This window comes from Pteropus medius, unplaced genomic scaffold (genome assembly GCF_902729225.1).
Source record: "Pteropus medius unplaced genomic scaffold, Ma_sr-lr_union100, whole genome shotgun sequence".
NCBI lineage: Eukaryota > Metazoa > Chordata > Mammalia > Chiroptera > Pteropodidae > Pteropus > Pteropus medius.
Genome location: NW_024349803.1, coordinates 17,971,834 through 17,991,660, shown reverse-complemented (window position 1 = coordinate 17,991,660; position 19,827 = coordinate 17,971,834). Strand labels below are relative to the sequence as shown.

The following is a 19,827-nucleotide window of genomic DNA, read 5'->3' as shown; positions in this document are numbered from 1 at the left end:
TTCTTACAAAGGCACCTCTACTTCACCTGCAAGTTCCCAAGTGAAATCAGGGGGCGGGGCGGGGGGCAGGGAAATGAGGCTTACTATACCTCCCATGCCCCCGATTTCATAACAGCTCATCACTGCCCGTCAGCAGAAACCCTGCTTGGAAACGCTCGTGAGGGGTGACATCACCTGCACATCTGGAAGGCGACAGAACGGTCCCTTCCAGACGTCCTGCACTTTTTGTCTTTCATCAGCTCCGGGGTGATGCCCCTTGACCACTGGGCAGACCTGGGGCTGCCCCTCCTGCAGTGTGACTGCGACCTCACTGGACTGGGACCACTCATGTCTGCCACTGTCCCCAGCACTAGCCTCCAAGCTCCTAAGAGCAGGGACCTCAGCTTTTCTCATATGTATTCTCAGCACCTAGCCCGAGGGCCAGCCAGGTACTCCAGAACATCTGGGGAAAGAATGAACAGATTCAGACCAACCAAGAAGCAGTATAGACCGCCGGTTAGGAGCTCAAGCAGCCGATGTGAACCCCAGTACTGTAACTAACGACGCGTATGAGCCTCAGCTTCCTCGTCAGTAAAACGGGGCTGACAGGAGGGCGTAACCTCAAAGGGTCAGTGTGAGGCTGACATAAGATGGTAACGTACGGGCCTGAGCACTGATCAGATCAGGGTGACAGCGAGGAAGTGGGAGGTGAACATGGACTTGGCTTGTATTCGAGCAGTTGCCAGGGTGGGTGGGTGGGGGGAACTAAGCATCATAAGGACTGGGCTGCATCCGCCGCAACGCCGAGGGTCTGCGCGGAGGCAGCCGCAGAAGTCGAAAGCACAGGTCCACTAGGAAAGCTCGGATGGGAAGCCGTGCCTATTTGTCTCGCCTTCCAGCGGTCGCCCTGCCGTCAGGAACTGAGGCGTTCGCTGCATCAGACTGAATCCCGTTTGCTTCCTGTACGTAAGCCTCCATGCACCGCACCCCCCAACACACATACACACACTCTCCCCTGGCAGCGCTGCCCACCAGATACCGCCCACGCATCTCAGCCAAGACCAATTCACGTTCCTCAGATACTCCTGCTGCAAGTTGTTTTTTTCCCCCCACGGAATGTGTGGCGGAAATCACTTTTAACGTTTCACAAAGCAAACAGTCCTAGGAAGACTGGGTAGGGGGTAAGGGGAGAAAAATCAAATACATTGCAGAATGGCTTTGAAATATAAAGGATTTTTATATTTCAGGGTTCCCTGTAATCTTCACACCAGGCATTGTCTTTATAATTTGGAAGTTAAGCGCATGAAAGGATGGCTTCTCCACGGCCCTGCTCCAGGGCAGACCACCAGCTGCACCTCACAGCGGCAGCCCACAGAGCCACCAAATCAGATGCAAATACATAGCTTTAAAGGTAACTGCAGTGCACACAGCTCCCCGGCCATCCCAGCACCCGTTCCCCATCCCCTTCCGCCCACCGACTTGACTGTAGAAGCTAAAAAGCCAGAACCTGCTTTCCTAGTCTCCTTTGAAGCTGGGGGGAAGCCACATGATAAAACTGGGGCTAATAGAACATCAGTGGAATTTTGCTAGGGGTTTCTGAGAAAGTTCCTGCTTTCTAGGTAAAAGAAATAGTCATTCACCATGCCCCTTCTGTTTCTTTCGGTTTTGAATGGAAATGTGATGTCTGGAGCTGCAGCAGCCATACTGCAACTATGAGGTGATAGGCAGGAAGGAAAGGCCAAGAGAACCACCAAGATGCCAACTCAGAGCCCTACCTCAGTTCAGTCCCAGAAGTGGGACTTATGTGGGCAAAGTTACCTCCCATTTGCTTAAGCCACCATAATTAGGGTTTTCAGTTACTTGAAGCTGAAAGCATACTGATTTACTATTTCATCTTTATCAATGTAGCAGTACCTCTTCACTAATTCAAACTATTTCTATCATACCAGGTTTTAAAGTAGATGTCCTATCTCATTTAATCTTCTTTAAAGATTCAGTCCCATTTACCCAAGCACCTATTGTTTGTACATCTCTAATCAAATGTCTGATGGCCACTGCAAACGTAAAAGGGTCAAGACTATGTCTCCTCCGGGACTCCCTATCCCTGTAAGCGGCGTCATCATCCACTTGATGTCTAAGCCAGTGTCATTCTCGAGGACACCGCCGCCTATACACGCTCACCCAATACATCACTAAGTTCTATGGATTTCACTTCCTGAATATTTTTCTGACCTACCTATTTCTCTCCATTACTCTCACTGTCTAAATTATGCATGCTTGAACCACTGCAATAGACTCCTACCTGGTCTCTTTGTATCCACACCTGCCCTTTCCACAGTGAGCTTATAAAAATACATATCTGGCCATGTCGTTCCCTTCCTTAGAATCATTTAATGGCTTGCCATGGCCCCCATGATAAAGTCCAAATTCCTTAAGACCTAAAAGGCTTTGCCCAGTCTGGCTCCTAACCACTGCTCCAGCTTCTCTAGCCCTATCTTGAGTTTCTCCTTTTGGCTTCTTCAGTTTCAACTATATTATCATTATTTTAGCTTCTCAAACTTGTCAAACATTTCTGTTTGAGGGCCACCACACGATTGTTCCTCATATAGGGGGCTCCGCGATCCCCCAACCCCTGCCCCCGGCCTACTTAACGTTACACATCCCTCTGCATTTCAAACAGTGAATTGTCCATTTCAGATATTGTACTTTTCTGTTCTACATATCCAGCTGTTTTAAAAAAAGTTTCCATTTCTCGTCTGAGATTCCCCATCTATTCATTCATTATGACCATCTTTTCCTTTAAGTACCAGACCATTTATATAATAGATGCCTCTGGCATTATCTCCTAATTCCTATACCGGCATCATCTCAGGATCTATTTCCGTTGGGCTGCCTTTCTTTTCCTTTTTCTTTTTTTTTTTTCATCTTGATTATGGGTCACAAGTTCTTGATTCTCTGCAAGTCTAGTAATTTTTTTATTATACGTTAAACATCACAGATGTTTTGTTCTGAAAGTTCCTTTTGAAGCTGTCAGGCTTACTTTTATTTATCAAGGTGAGACTTTTGATTTTGTCCTCAATCTTAGGGGGTCATCCATATGTGTAATATACGGCCTTTTGGGGGTCTCGACTGCATACTTTTGGTTGGGCCATAACTCCAAGGTCCCTGAGCAATGGTAACCCTGTTCCTCGCTCAGCCCCATAGCAGTCATTTCCTGTTAGACCTTATGGAGTCTTGCTTTGTGCGCGTGCAGCCCTCAGCCAAGGACCTGCAGCGAACACAGATTTCTGCCCACGCCTACCACTCCCGCTGCATTCCCTCTCCTGATTTTCAGGGCAAACCAAGTGCTGACCTCCAAAGACAGCTTTTTCAATACATCTGCACAGGAGTTCAGCAAGAACCAGGTGAGTCACCATGGTAACTAACCATTTCTGCTGAACAGCTGAAAATTCACAGCTGACAATGTCAAGGATAATGCCCCTCAGTTAGGTGATTACATTTCCGACTTGAGGCAGAGGTCAAAACAAAATAGCTAATCTGGCGGCTTTACAACAATGCCTGTTACAGAGTCATCTGACAGGTCCTGGAGGTGACCTGTCATCCCTTCTGGTATTGGACCCCGATTGTCAGCAGACAGAGGCTCCCCCTGCCTGGAATGTTACAGAGAGCAATGTCCTCAGCTTTGTTCTTCTCATTCAGTCTCTCAATATTACCATGTGCTTCAAAGGAGCAAGGCACTGTGTTCACAAGTTCTAATGAGTAGTTTTCCAAATGCATACGCTATTCTCTGCTACATTCTGAGTTAATTATAATGGGAAAATAGCCTCATTTAAGACATGTGTTTTGAGTGAGAACATTGGGGGTCATAGATCCATATGGCGCTGGTACTGTAAGTTCTGTAGTGATCAGAGGTTATTTATACCTTCGTGCTTTCTTGCATACACAAGTACAGTGTTGGATCTGACTCGAAGTCCAGATCATGCAGTACCCTAATTCCGACAGCACAACCCATGGGGTACCATGGAAAGATACAACTATTCTTCTCTTGGTGACTAACAAGGGGAAAGAAAAATCATGACATACCGCCAGTGGCCTTTGTGATGCTTTTACCTTTCCAGATCTTGTTTATGTCCAGCCTCATGCTATCGGGTACAGACACTGTCGGAGTGCTGTGGGAAGTGTCCCTGCTTTGCTTTAATCATTTCTCTCTGGAGTTTCAGGGCATGATCGCTCAATCCTACATCCTGAAACGTGGTAAGCTCAAAGGGCATCTTGCACGGAGCGGTTCCGGCACACCCAGAATGGGCTATTTTGCCTGGGCTACTGGTAATTTTAAGCGAAGCCCCTCTTTCATTCGTTGGCCTTGCCTCGAATCCCCGAACACATAAAGAGCCGGAAGGTACCTTAAAGACCACTTGGTCCCACCCTCTTTTTACCGATGAGGAAACTGAGGCCCAGGGACTCACACCAGTTTACACTATTAACTGGGGAAACAAGCACTAAAACCCAGTGCTTCGGTTCCTAACTTAGCTCACTGCCACTCTGGCCTTCCCCGCGGAGACCAGCCGTCTCTTCTCTCCTTCTAGATGGTCTTCTCTGGGCCCTCTAAAACGTCATTCTACCTTTTCGGAGGTCTTACTGTAACCACACAGGTGAAGATACTTTTTTCCTCTCTAGCTTTATTGCTAACATAGATAAAACGGAATTTTTTTTGGCCTCCGTGGCAGTACAATGACTGAGGGTGCCGAAAGGCCAGCAGGGGATGGCCTCCAGGTGCCATTCCCGGTTAATAACTGAAAGACCCAAACCCAACACCCTCTAGGCGAGTGGCCCCAAGGCTCGTGTGCTTCCTATCTATACCCCGTGGCTCCAAGAGCCCTTCCTCGAGTTCGCCCCCAACGTGAGGCTCTCCAGCTCCCAGAAGGCCCTGGTGCCAACACGTACGGCATCCTTGGGAAGTCTTCCAGGCTGACACTCACCTTTGCATAAGCGGTTGTCTTAATAAACCACTGTCTGAGGTACTTCTGTTCCACCTTCGCTCCAGAACGCCATGAACAGCCATGTTCATCCACCTGCTCGTTGGCAAGCACTGTTTGATCCACTGGGTCCCAGTTAACCAAGGCCTGTCACGATTCGTGAAACAAAATGATGCGAGCTGGTGAGTGTACTGAAGGATCATTTCAAGGTCCCTTACATGTAGAGGGTCTGCAAATGCGGCACCTCTACTCCGAGACTTGACAGCACCTCCGTGGAGTATTGCTTGACAAGGAAACCGTTAATGAGCTGTTAAAAAAAGCCCACGTGAACTGCCTCTGCACCTGCATCTTATTGGAACAGGTTTGAGAAGAAAGTCTATAAGCACATGTCTAAGTCAAGTTCGGTGTGTTCTTGTATTAAAGGGTGAACTTGGCTTGGAAATGTTAGTAAACAGGAAAAGCAGAATTGGATTACTTTAGAGGAAACAAATATATTTATCTTAATATAAATAGCTAACATTTATTGAGTGATAACCATGTGTGCTAGGTGCTATGCTAGGGCCTTACTAAAACTGTTTTTTTTATCCTCACAACCTTTTAAAGTAAAAATATGATCTCCATATTGCAAAAGAAGAAATGGAGGAACAGAGAGATTAAATACCTTGCTTGGGGTCACACAGTCAGTGAGTGTGAGACAGGACTGGAACTCAGGTCTCTAAAAACTATAAATACTTTTTTGCAATTTTTAAAAACTTCTGTTTAAATTAAGGTATAACATACACAGAGTAACGTGAATAAATCTTAAGTGCACAACTCAATGAATTTTTACCATCACTCATATCCATATACAGAACATTCCCAGATTCCGGAAAATTCTGTTGTACCTTCTCCCAATCAACATCCGCCTCCCCCTCCCCCAAAGGTAGCATTATTGTGAGATCTGTCGGAATAGTTGCATTTGACTGATAGAACCTGCAGTCTGAACCAATCTAAAGTTTCTCTCCATAGGGTTCTAATTCATTTCTATCTTCATTTAAAATAAATACCTCTGCCATCTACATTCACTCCTTTATGACACTTAGGTACAACTTACTACAAAGAAGGTAATGAGTACAGAGAGATGTGTTTTAGTACTAAGACATCCTGACTTGATACGCATTCTTTTAATAAGCCAATTCTAACAAGAGACAGTGCTGAATACTGTCCATTTGCCCCTCCACATCCTGTTTGGGAGGGAAGCTGGCCTCTGTGCCTTGCCCTCCGGCTGGGCTCAACCACTGAGAGGCACCCTGGCTTCTTCCCAGTTGCGCCACAGCTGGCGTACTGAAGGCCACAGCCCCTGCTGGGCAGGCCTTCCTTGCTGCCACAGCCACCGCTCTCCCCGTTCCAGGAACCGTACCCCAACACTGCCCCCTCAGACTGGGATGCGCAGACCCTCCTTCTGTTCTCAGCTCCATGTGTTCGACCACCTCTTGAGTGTTTCCCTAAACTCGGCATGGAAGTGGTCTCCTTACTATATGATTCCTTTTGGGTCATACCCTCTATTTCCTGTAGGGGCGGGGACAGGCTAACTCACCTACGGGTTGTGATTTTATAAGTAAAAAGTTGTACAGCCTGTCTGCGGCCATGCTATCCTGAACAAGCCCAATCCTGTCTGTCTCGGAAGCTAAGCAGCATCGGGCCTGGTTAGTACTTGGATGGGAGACCACCTAGGAAGACCAGGAGCTGTAGGCGTTAAAAAAAAAAGTAGTACATCCACTGAAAACTTTAAGCCTGTGAAGCCTGGCGTCGGACTGGGCAAGACATGCTCTGAATGATTTCCTGCCCCTGTCCCAGGGCCCTGCCAAAGCCTCGACTCCATAAATATGCAGAGACAAAATATAGGACGAAAGTACCTTAGACCTAAAACCTTTAGGTTAATAAACTCACGATGATTTCCTTATCTATTACGACTGCCTGTATTAGAGGCTGGGAGGCGTACCACTTAAAAAGGTAAAAAGAGAGAAACAAGTCTTACTTAGTAATGAGGACAGTTCTTTCAAGAGGCAGCCCTCTCCTCAACGCCTCCCCCCCATCGCATGTACAATTAAAAGCGTGTAAAATAGAAAAAGGAGGGGGAAAAAGCCATATATGCCTCCGCCTTTGCTTTCTGCCCCTGCAAACCTCAGAGGACAAGGGAGAAGCAAGTATTGCATACTGCAGATTATGAAAACAAATAGGACTTTATTTTCTTATCAGCCTGTCCCACACGGCTTGGCATCTCTCAGGCTCTAGGTTACAAAAAGCAATGCGATGAGGAAAATGTGTTCTTAAGAGGTTTACACATTATAATAAAACTCTGGTGTAGAATAAAAGACAAATAAAAGCAAAACACAAAAGTAATTTCCCTCCAGCGAAAGTTTTGAGGGGAAGAGGAAAAACACCCAAGAACGTAGCATTCAGATCAAAGACACATCGGCTGCGAGAACCCACTCGCATTTCTTCCCAGAACCATGATCCGCCTCAACCACAGAAATGCAGGGCCCGGGCTGAGCCTTTCCCCTGGGGATTAACCCAGGGGTGGTCAAAACCCAGCCTCCTGAAGCCCGGAGTTGCTTTTTACATTCCTTCTTCCTGGTCTGCATCATACAGCTTCCCTTGAAGCCGAGGTCTTCTCCTCACGGCATTCCTGGATTTTCATATTTTCAACACTGATGCGCGTTCTGACTTTTAAGCAAGCACAGTCTTGCTACACAGAATATAGTTTCTGCACAACCTCACTGACTCCAGGTGCTGCCCTGGCTGACATTTATGTTCTCTATCACTCACTGAAGTCAACTCCGTGCTCCTTTACAGTTACCTAGCCTGATCTGTAAGATACAGCCAGGTGTATTTTGAAATCCACCTTAAATCAATACTGAACCATTAAAACACCTGCAAACACAGTGAACTCCAATCGATTTTGCCCAGTGCTTCCCTCACGAAAGTTATCTATCTGGCAACAAACATCACCGAATGAGCCATTCCAAACGTGAGAATTTCCCCAGCTGGCCAAGGGTTAAACACTAGGATTAATCTTTTTGTGTTTGAGTGATTTGTGGGAAGCTTTTAGAAAGCATTTTAGAAATGCATACCATGACACAATTATAAACATCAATCAGCCGTGTCCACAAGGGTCAATTCTGAAGTGACGGTGAATGCCCATCATTTTTGCCTTCTCCCCCTCCTCCTCTTGGCCATTAAGCTCTTGGAAGTATAGGAGACAATGGGCTCCAGCTGGAGATTCTCGAGGCAGTATCGTCCTGATTTTGAGTTTATCGGCTCTGCTCTGAAACACAGCAGCTGTGGTACCTACTGCCTACCTACCGTCCCACTTCCTCTGCCAAACCTCTCATCTCATCTTCCTCTTCCCTTGGATCCCCTTTCCCCTTAACTCCCTGGGACTCTGCACGCAATGCCAATCCCTTCCAGATCACACTCCCGATTGGCATGCTTGTCTCCTGGCCAAGGTATCACTCCTCAGGCCTTTGGCCACTGTCCATCGCTGTCCTTGCATCTTTCTCCTGCAGTGCTGCTTTTACACTGTCGAGACCTTTTCTGAATACACTGTCATGCAGCTTCAGCTTCCAGAAGGCTGATAAACTATATAATTTAGGGTATTGATCTTCTCAAGGTCTATTAGCTTTTTTTCTTGACAAAAGTATGTTTAATTAAAGAACATCACGCAGATCTTATTAAAGGATCTAATTCTCAGAATCGATCTTGCTCCATTCCATCCAGAATGCGCCTAAATTTGGACTGAGTCCGAGGGAAGGTGGAAGGTAATCAAGGCTACTGCCACCACCTTCCGAAGCCAGGGGTGGAGTGGGACAGGCCGTCTGTGCACAGAGTGTCCTTCAGTGCGCTTCCTGAAAACGAGGCCATGCCGCAAACCTAGCTCAGGTGGGTGAATTCGCGTTATCTATCACCAGCTGCCACAGACTCACGGTCCCCTAGAACGTCCCAGCATAACGCAGCATCATTTTCTCTACAACCACAGAACTTTTTTTTTTTTTAATCACAGAAGTGAAATTAATGTTCTCCCAAGCAGAGGTCTTTATATTCGTATCTATGGCTGAAAATACTTTTGTGAGAGCAAGAGCAGAATCCTTTTGTGGTGAAAATGAACATTTTGATGGACAGTGCTTGTTAACAACAAAAGTCTTAAATACCCTGGCTACAGTTAGTAATGGTCTACTACGATTCTTGCCCTAAATGTTCATTTATACAGCATACAGAAGAACTGAATTTAAGGGTTCACGCTATCTTTTATGCTCTTTTTTTTTTTTTTAAGTAACAACAATGTTGTTAGAGGAAACGTATTAATATGTGTTATTTGGGTTAAATATGCTTTATGATGTGTTTTGTGCAGTCTTTCTGATGTCAATTAACTTTCTAAAGTTCATTTGAAAAGTTTATATTTTGAAATAAACCCTAGAAATAGAAAGCTGACACAAACATGTTTTATGTTTTCATGCCAATTTGAAAACAGCCATCCAATAAAAGGAAAGCGTGGAAAAAATACCTTGGATTAGGACTAACCTTGATCTTCAAACAATGTACCAGTTTTTGAATTCAGTTTATGATGTTTTTCTTAAGATTATGACATTTTCATGGTGACTTAAAAAATTAATATGCCAAAAAAGTTTAAGTCAACAACTAGCAACAAGAACACTCTTTCCAAATGAAAATCCAAAAAATAATCTACACTATTCTCCCCTAATACCTGTCCACGGATGGGCTGCCTTAGATTTAGCCAGGAAGCTTTAGAATTTTTTTTTACTTCCTCTTTTCCCGATTTAAACACCATGATGACTCCAGGTAACTGCAGGCACGCTCGGGTGGGCATTTATTGAGCACCTACTCTGTGTCAAGCACCATTCCAGGCTCTTCCAAGCATTCACTCATTTAATCCTTGTAACAACCTATGAAGCAAGCAGAAAAGGCACATGGCGGGCAGAACAACTGTACCCCAGTGACATCTACATCCTAATCCCCAGAACTAGCAAATACGTTACCTATGTGAAAAAGGTCTCTGAAGATATGGTTAAGTGAAGGATCTCGAGATGGAGAGATTAACCTGAATTATACAGGTGGACTCAATGTAACGACAAAGGCCCTTACAGGAGAAAGAAGGAGGCAGAAGAGTCAGAGAAGGAGACGAGACAGACGCACAGGTCAGAGAGATTTCAGGATGCTACGCTCTTGCTTTGAAGATGGAGAGGGGTCAAAAGTGAAGGGACACAGGCAGCTTCCAGAAGCTGGAAGAGGCCAGGAAACATCCTCCTCTAGAGCCTTCTGGAGGAAGGCAGCCCGACAGCTTGACTGTATCCCATCAAGACCCATTTCGTGGACTTGTGACGTCCAGAACTGTAAGACAACACATTCGTGGTGTTTTAAGAGACCAAACTGTAGTCATTTGTTACAGCAGTAGCTACAGGAAACTAATACAGGTTGTTTCCATGACAGAAGTAGTTAAGGGAAAACTGGACACATTCCCCAGGGGCATGCGTACTGGGGGTCTGAGGAGTGTCACGATGATCTGGAAACAACTGAGGAGAGGCATCTGCAGCTAGCAGGACGGCTGTGCCTCTGCAATGGGACCCTCCCCCGTCTGCCCTCTCATCTTTAGAAACGTTATTCAGCTCCTAAGATACTGTGATCGGCTTTGGATCCGATCCACCGGCAATGAGGTCAAGTCTATTTGGGTTTGATATGCTGTATAATTGAGGCAGCAAGAACAAATCCCGAGTGCAGAGACAGAGAAGCAAGGGTCCTATAAAGGATTATACAATATTCAAGAGTGCAACCTAAACAGACAGTAAGTAGATACCAAAATAAAGCGTCCTATAAAGGAATGTTGCACAGCACACATGAGGGTCCCATGTGAGAAATGTTTGCACTATTACATTAACATGTCCCATCATTTCATATCCCATGCACATAAAATAAACAGTAATCACACAGCCGAACACAGGTAACAATGGACAATCCAATGCAACTCCTGACACTCTGCAAAGACCCGTTCGCTCCTCCCTGTGGTTCACCTGCAGTTCGCCTCTGCTTTGCTGCGGCTCTTGCATGTCTTGAAACCTGGATTTGTGTTTCTCCTCCTTGCTGTCACTTGACATACGTCATGTAGCTCACAATACTTCCCTCCCTCTGCCTGATTCCAGTCTGGAAACCCTTTCGGATATAATTACTGTCCACCTGGAGCAACGGGGCCTCTTCTGGAAATATCCGGGAGGCTAGTAGGTTAACACTAAATCTGCTGAATGGAGTGGGAACCTCTGATGATTTTCCCACTGATTCTCTTCCTACCCTTTTGCCTATGAATGGTGAATGATACCGTTAAGAAAAATTACCCCAGACTTAGAAAAAGACGAAGTTATTTTACGACCCAGCCAGGATGTAAAGGGAGAGGTTCACTTGTAGAAAACTCAGAGCGAGGCCAAGGATTTCTGGCTGAGAGTCATGCAAAGGGCTCCTAGCCAGTGACAATGCAAACGATGTGTTTCATAGAAAAGACAGCCCGAAAAGTTAGGTTTATCGCTTGTAGGACATTAAGCCGTTTTGATTTTATTGGCGAATTCATTTCAGCATTCCTTTGATTCTATAAATCTCTATTCCTTGAAATCTCATTTGAACTGATCTTAACCTATCACTGGTTCTCTCACTAATTAATGAGCTGAATAAAATCTTTGACACGTGTTCACTTTGTATTTGCATGGAAGCCACGTTTCTAACTTTCGAAAGTGATGCTTTAACAATACAAGGTGGTCTGTTGCAGTCAGAAACTCTGGACAGGAATTCTTGTCTCCCACCAGTCCTCACCTGATGGAGCTCTGGACATAGGAACGACTGTGTTTTTCAAAGTTAAACTGACCCAGGAGACTCTGCATTAGATTAGTATGACTTGGTTCCACAAAGTTCTCACTCTCGATTCATCTCAAATTTTAATGGGGACTCAATACTTTCCTTAGGGAAGAAAAAAACTTAATGTAATATTTTAAACAATCTTTTATTTTTCTTAATTTAAAGGTGAGATCGGGGGTAGGGGTTATTTTCTTTGTATAGTGGGTCCATAAAACTCTGGGGATCCCTGAGGCCCTTTCGAGGGGTCAAAACTATTCTCATTAAAATAACAAGGTGCTATTGCCCTTTTCACTGTGTTCACATCTGCACTGAGAGTCCAAGAGCGAAGGTGGGTAAGACTGCCGGCCCTCGGCGCCCACCAAGGCGGTGGCAGCAAACTGCACCCGTGGTCACTGGGGTCTTCACCGCTGAGCACTCACGGATAAGGGCTGGGGGGTGGGGAAGCCAGCATCACTAAGAAAGGCCTTAAGGAAGCAGTAAAATTTATTGATTTTATGAAATCTTAATCCTTGAGAACGCATTCTTTTAATATTTTCTGTGACGGAACAGAAAGTAGGCATAAAGAACTGCTGTTGCATAGCAAAGTGTGAACATTGTCTTGACAAAAAGCACTAATACAAGTGTTTGTGAGCTGAATTAGCCACATTTTTTCATGTAATTATATTTTTATACTAAAGAATGACAATAAATTTTGGTTATTCAGACAGGTACGTGGCACACATTTTCTCAAAAATATATAAAGTGAACCTGTCACTCCAAGGAAAACAACTGATGGCATCTGTTGTCAATGATAAAAATTTGAACTTTCAAGTGAAAATTAGAATTATGGAAAATTTGTATCTGCCTACCATGAGTTCACAGCTTCCCAAAACTTAAAGACTCTTATGATGATATCGCACAATGAAATAAGTAGATTTGGAAGATGTGCATAACTCATGGAATCAGTATTTTCCAAATGACCAAGCATGATGTTACAAAAGTATGCATAAGTAAAAATCCATTCAAAGTGCAAGACAGACCAACTCATTTGAGTAAAACAGAGTACACAAAGTTCATTGATGTTTCAGATTCAACACTGCAACTAATCTTTAAGAAACCACACTTGTTGAGTTTGGGTATAGTATCAAAGAATATTCATAATTAAGTGAAATAGGTATTAAAATACTCCTCCACTTTTTTTTTTTTTTTTTGGTAAGTTCTGTTTTATCACTTTTCTTGGTGTTCAACGACAAGAACTTTTACTTGGCATTATCTTTTAGACAGTTCAGCTTGACCTCTGCCACGCAGCTATGATATGTTTCAGCACGCCCGACAGCCTTCCTCCCACTCCTGACTCTCTCTTCCAGTTTCTGCCATTTTTATTTTTGCTATTTTATTATCTCTCGGGTTACCTTTCTACCTTAAAAGATGTAAGTCTCAAATTTTTCATCTATGACCCCTTGCTAGAAAAGATGAAGGGAATTTCTCACACTTGCTTCTATTTCTCTTCCCCAATTTCCCCTCCCGATTTTTGTTAGCTATATTATCTTTATGTTGTCAAGGTTTAAGATATTTTTGCTTTAGTCTGAAATTCAAGTTGAGCCTTCTGCATTTGTCTCTATATTGACTCTAAAACTTTTCACACTTAGAACATAATGATTATGTAAGTACTGCTCATTATAAGAGCAAGCAGTGTGATGTGACCCATGGAAAAGTAAATGTAATTCTACGTTGTTAAATCCCTCTGGTCAAAGCAGACTGTCTCCAGCATAAAGGTACAAATTTCCTACCTGTTAATTCTGAATTTTTTATTTTATTTTATTATTATCTTTTTTTTAGGCGAGGCAACCCTTGGTTGACCTCACAGATCTCAAGGACCTTGTCAGCTTACAATCCCTTATTTTTTTAATTTCTTTTTTACGCCTACAGCACCTGGTCTTCCTAGGTGGTCTCTCATCCAAGTACTAACCAGGTCCGACCTCTTAGCTTCCGAGATCAGACGGGATCAGGCTTGTTCAGGGTGGCATGGCTGTAGACTTGAAATTTTTAGACCAGTGTTGTCTGGTAGAATATTCTGTGGTGATGGAAATGTTCTCTATTTGTGCTGTCCATACTAGCTACTAGAACATGAATGTGCCTTGTGTGACCGATGACCTGAATCTGTAATATTAATTAATCTTAATTACTTTAAAGTTAAATATCAACAACCACGTGCCATCAGTGGCTAAAGTCCTGGGCAGTTCAGTTCCAGGCTACACTATGATACTCTTTCCTTCATCTTCCACCATCTAAGGCTTAGCTCCTATTATTGAGCTCCTGCCATAACAAACATCTCCATTTCTTGGGAGACAACTATGCACAGGCACTGTGATATTCTTCAAACATTATCTCCCCCTTCCCAAGACTCTGCAGGGATGATGTTACCACCCCGCTTAACAGATGAGAGACCAGGATTCCTGGAAGTTAAGTTAATTACCCACGGTTCCCAGAGGTCAAGTTACCCATGATTCCTGGAGGTTAAGTTACCCATGATTCCTAGAGGTTAAGTTACCTAGCAGACACACAGCTGGGAGAGATAGCTGAGCTAGGCTTTGAGAAGCCCATGTTCCTACTATGCTTCCTCCTTGATCTCAGGATAGGAGCCAGACACTGTGTTATGTGCTGGGAATTCAAGGGTGAAAGACCCAAGCCCTGTCCTGGAGGTACCAAATGAAGCCAAGCAGTGGTTCTTTCTGGGTCTGCTGTGATTACTTTCATGAACTAGAGGTAGTATTAATTTTCACAGCTACTGTGCAAACAGGGTCTATATGTTTATTTAACAATGATGTGTTCTAAGAAGATGGAGAAAATTTACAGAATTTTTAAAGTGTGGCTAACTTTAACTTACCTCCTTTTGATAGGCTAGTCCAGCTTCATAGAGTTTAATAAAGAGGTACTGAGTCCATTTGTAGTAATCTGGCAAACACGTAGTTATTTCCTGGCAAAGGGAAGAGGGGAAATCATGCATAAGCCATCGTAAATATTGCTCCTCCCGCCACGCATTATGTGTATCAGTCTTGCAATTCATTTTGAGAAGCAATCATTTTACCAGCTGCAAAAATTTTATCAACTTACGATATTTTCTATCAATTGGTAAAGCGAGAGGAGAAGCAATTTGTTCTGGGAAGAGAGATGTTATTGAAATGTTGCCCCCACCTTCCCAGGGAATGTTTAATGATGAGAAAATCAATTTGAAGTCTTCTGTACACCCCGTCCCTCCACTCATGCAGGTAACAGGTGAATCACATTGTACAAAATTGAATCTTACTATTTTTGTCACCACAAACATTTTGGGGACCATGAAGCAAATTCATGACTGTCATTCATTTAGAAAGCAATCATAAAATTCAGAAAGAATCTTTGCCTGCTTCCATACAATCCTCATCTGAAACAAACCTTGTGCCTCTACCTATAACCGGGGCCTCATAGCTCATTTAGACTCATTATACCCCATCTATCCCATTGTGTGAATTGGACTGGTGTCTAGAAGACCCATGAAAAACATTATCATACATTAAACTTAGTGAGAAATCACCTAGCTTGCATTTCCAAGCTTAACGCAAAGGTTCCCCAAATGTATCTTCTACCCTGAAAACATCTGCTATAGAATCTTTAAATATAGGTTATTGATAACTAACCTATAAGGTTTACCATTGATAAAGTCGAGTGAGCGTAAAGACTTCTACATCCACACTGTTTCTTTTCTAGGGCTCTTCTTCACAAAATAGCTAATGTAGAAACAGATGCAGGACAGGGGACGTTCCCAATGGTCCCATTTGTTTTGGACTTTTGATAGAAGGCACACTCCTATAGAAAGTGCGAACAACTCAGCCTTTCTTCAGATGACTAAGTGAAGAGAGAACTTAAAACCAGGATGGGAGGGCAAGTGTGGCAGGAGCTGAGCAAGGGGTCAGGGCAACTCCTGGTGCTCCAAATGAGCTGTTTCTCTTATGTAAGGTTCTTATGTATTATGTCCATTTATGTGCTGCTTTATAAAAATAGCAGAGTAATAACCAGTAGAAAACAAAGAACTCTGATCACCAGTTCCGCTCCTCCCTGCTGCAAGGCAGAGAGTGAATAGCCAGCCAGTCTAACGGCTTTGCCCACATTGTAGCTGTCCCCTGCCGGGCCGGCCCCAGGCAGTGCTGGAGCTGTGATTCTGAGCCACGTGCATGACATAGCCTGTACCAGCTCCCAAGGCTCCATGAACACCAAGTCTGCAGGGGTGTTGTGCGCAAAGCACTTTACCAGCTCAAGAATCGGACCAGCACAGTGTGGGTGGGCTTGCTCCCCAAAACCTCCCAATTCATCCTCATCCCATCATTTCCTCACCAGCTACCCCACCCCCTGCAGGCCTGGCACAGAACTCATTTCCTCAGTTTTCCAGACAAGCAATGAAGAACTTCCATTACTAACAAAATCTAGGGCAGGATTCTGAGGCACCCTAAAATCATTTATAAATGAAGAATGAACTGAATAGACGTAGGAACTCCTGCATGTTGAATCAAATTTGTATCCTTCATGTAGGTTTCACAAACTAAATTCAAATTACATTGATCCACAAGATGAACTGGGATAGAGGGTGGGACTGGGGGTAGGAGGAATGAGAGAAAAATGTTCCCAGACCTTGTTATTGTGGATATGCTTGTTTTTCAAAAGTCTTATTTATTAGAGGTTTAAAAAAAACACGTGAAGCACACATGAGAAAATGACAGTTGTTAAATTTGGAGCGTGAGAGTTCTCTTTTCTCTATTTTTGTGTATATTTAAGTTTTTCATAATAAAACATCAAAATACTTCTTTAAAATTTTTTTTTTCAAAATACTTCTAATGAATATCTGTCTATATTATATGTATAGATGCACGCACGCATGCATGCATGTATGTATGTATGTATTTTCTCAGCCCTGAATCTGCTTCTGTAGATTGAGAGTAAAAATTACACAGCAATGGAACAGCAATATCTTCATTTAGGTTTATGGTTTTGGCAATCACTTTACCTAAAATAGAAGCAAGATGATGATCCAGTCAGGAAAAAAAAAAAAAGATCGTTATCCAACCAAGCATTAGTCTACTTTCAGTCAAACGTGAATGCAAAGTGCATTCTCTCTGAAGTGTCAGGTCTGAGGTGAGTGGAGGGTGGGGACTGCAGGCCCCCTTCCTTCACCCTGCCTTCAGACTTGGGTCTGACTTGTGTTATTTATACTGGGTTTCTACATACGTCATATGAAGAAAGGTGCCCTCAGCTGCTAAGAGTCCATGATGAAAACCACCGCTCCAGGATCTCTAGTCCCTTCCCCACCGTGGAGGAGATAATGTTCCACGACGTGACCACTGCTGTACAAAGGCGTCACTTTTATTATATCCCCCTGAGCTCTAGAAAGCGCAATCTAGCAGCCAAGAGACCAGATTCACGCAGCTGGGACCTCAACTGGCATCATTCTTCCACACTGCAATTTCACATTCTACCTGGTTTTTAGCATGAAAAATATTTTGCACATTCACAGCCAAACACAGGGCCCAAAACAGACGGTGAGCGCCTTCAGAATACAAGTGGGGCTCAGAACACCAAGACCCTTTGAGACCTGCCACCCACACCTCGGACTGCGCAAATTAATAATAATAACTACGCCAGCCTTGCCAGGAGATCCTGCAGCACAGTGAATCGGCAATGACGAAACGCAAGGAGGCAGAGCCGCAGAGACCTGCTCTACTGCCCTTGACTAACACAGCACTCGGTCTGCGAAGGAAGACTCACGGCACTCGGTCACCTCGTGTGGGCCTCCCTGAGGTCCCCTCAGGCTAGCACCCTTTGCTCCAGGAAGAGGGTATGAGACAGAGTGATCGAAGGAAAAGAATCTACTTTGGAGCCATTTAACGTGGGTTCAAGTCCTTGCATCATCATTGGCTTTGTGGTCACGGACAAGGGTCCCCATGCAGAAAACAGGAGTAACGAAGCAGATCTGAGAGGGCTCTCAGGAGGACGAATTCAATAACGCATGTGAAGCACGCGCAGGGCACACAGGCGGCATCAACAATGTTACCCTCCCCTGGCTTGGCTCAGAGCATGTTACAGGAGGAGCGAGGCTGGCTTCATTGTCACACCCCTCGGAGGCGGCTGATGCCCCTGCCAGGCTACTGGGACAAGGCGAAAGGGAGAGGCAGAGGACTGCGGTAAAGGTACCTTATTGTCACCATCCCTTACTGTCACCATCCCTGACCAAATGTTCACTTTCTGACCAAAAGGAGATGGTGTTTATAAGGAAAAGACCAAAACAAATGACCCAGATAGAGAAATCCATGCAAGGGCGCCCCGGGTCACCTCTGGTGACCGCCCGCCGCGGGGAGGGCCGGCTGGGAGGCCTCCTGCCCAGTTTCTGCCCCGGCAGGATTTAGCTGCGTCTTCGTTTCTTCATCCTGCTGCACGTTGACAGTCATCGGTCCCAGATCGCAGCACTGCTGACAACACTCGGAGCCATGTGCATTTCATCTGCATCGCACCCCCACGATTATTTAGGGTAGCTATCAGGATATAACAAAAGAAAACGGACAAAAACCTGAGGCGACGTGTTTATCAGGCCGGGCTATCCGCAGTCCTGTACACTGGAAAACAAACACAGTGAGGAGGGGGCGTGGCTGCCACGCGTCACGCTTCCCAGCGACGAGGCTTCGCCTCCCCTTCCCCTGTCTCACCATGAGCATGAGCCACCTGCCTTCCACACGATCAATCTTGGAAGCAGAGAAGTGCTCACGTGCCTTTTTAAGAAATGATCTTTTGTAACATGCATGCTTGTCATTTGCTTTTTACTGCAAGGGAAGTGTATGATAATGATCTTGTTCTTTAGTCCATCCCAGGTTCTCTAATTCTAAAAGGAAGAGGTTCTAAAGCACAGCTCAAAGACCAGAGAAATCGGCCCCAGGATTCATGTTGTGCAGCTTAGAAAAAATATATACATCTAGTCTGTGACAGATGTTCCTCGCTGGTGACTGTTCACAGCTCTGGTCCACAGCTCTGTGCACCTGCTGTGTTGGAAGAAGGAAGGAGCTTATGAGGAAATCTGCTGGATTAGGACGCTCATGGCCACCCCTGCACGGAGTCCTCTAAACACTCGGCTTGGTTGCACGTTGGAATGGAGCTTTAAAAGCAGCTGGTGCCTGTGTCTCACCACGCCACCTGAAATGTCACATGCAGCCAAGGTTGGGGAGCACTGCAGAGAGGTTCCCTCCAAACACACTGCCCTCTTAAACACTGCATAAGAGATGGGGTCCTGTCCTGCCCTTGGATTTCCACAGAACTTAATAAATTCTTCATAGAGCCTAGCATGCTGGGGGCGGGGGGGAAAGCCAACGTATAAGCAAACACTGGGCTGCCTCAGAAGGACATCAACCGTAGGGTCTGAGCACTGGCTCTGCCATGGACTTGCTGGTGACCTTGGACATATGGCTCATCTCTCCAGACCCACTTTCCTCATCTGGGAACTAGGATGCTGTAGCTACTGTGAGGATCGTGGGATCTGAAGAGGGTTGTTAGCTTGCCTTTCCAACACTGTTTGGCCCAGTATGGGTATACAGCAGGTGCTCAGTAAATCCTCATTAAAAGCAACAAATACATCAAAATGAAGGTGGTCAGGTGCTACTATATTTAAAAAACAATGCCTTGAGAGCCCTTCCTCATTTTCTTAACTACAACAGGTTTTCCAAAAATGTTCTTGGGACTAGAATCTACTTTCTTCACTCTAAATGTTGTCAAACATGAGTGGGGTCACGTGAGAACTGCCGCCCCGATTCACGCCGCACAGAGCGCTTTAAGAAACGCGTGTGCCGAACCTCCCAACGCCCAAAGGCAGATGAAGAAGAAATGCGTTTGTCCCCATCAGCAACTTCCACATCACAAACGAACGATGGCTTGTTAAGAGAAGACTCACTTCTGAAACTGAGATCAGTTTCTCAACTTCCTAGCA

At 44.7% G+C, this 19,827-nt stretch overlaps 1 protein-coding gene and 2 pseudogenes across 5 annotated transcripts in view; 1 reads left to right on the top strand and 2 right to left on the bottom strand.

Moving 5' to 3' along the window:
* The window catches only part of LARS2 (leucyl-tRNA synthetase 2, mitochondrial), a 127,620-nt gene that overhangs the window by 64,500 nt on the left and 43,293 nt on the right, over positions 1 to 19,827 (bottom strand). For all 5 annotated transcript variants that reach the window (XM_039837534.1, XM_039837536.1, XM_039837535.1 and 2 more), the window contains 2 exons: positions 14,716 to 14,805; positions 4,959 to 5,102 (listed from right to left, as the gene is read on the bottom strand). In XM_039837534.1, coding sequence (XP_039693468.1) covers positions 4,959 to 5,102; positions 14,716 to 14,805 — 234 coding nt within the window. The remainder of the gene's footprint in view (positions 1 to 4,958; positions 5,103 to 14,715; positions 14,806 to 19,827) is intronic.
* On the top strand, positions 6,572 to 6,689 carry LOC120582648 (uncharacterized; annotated as a pseudogene).
* Positions 13,749 to 13,865, bottom strand: LOC120582579 (uncharacterized; annotated as a pseudogene).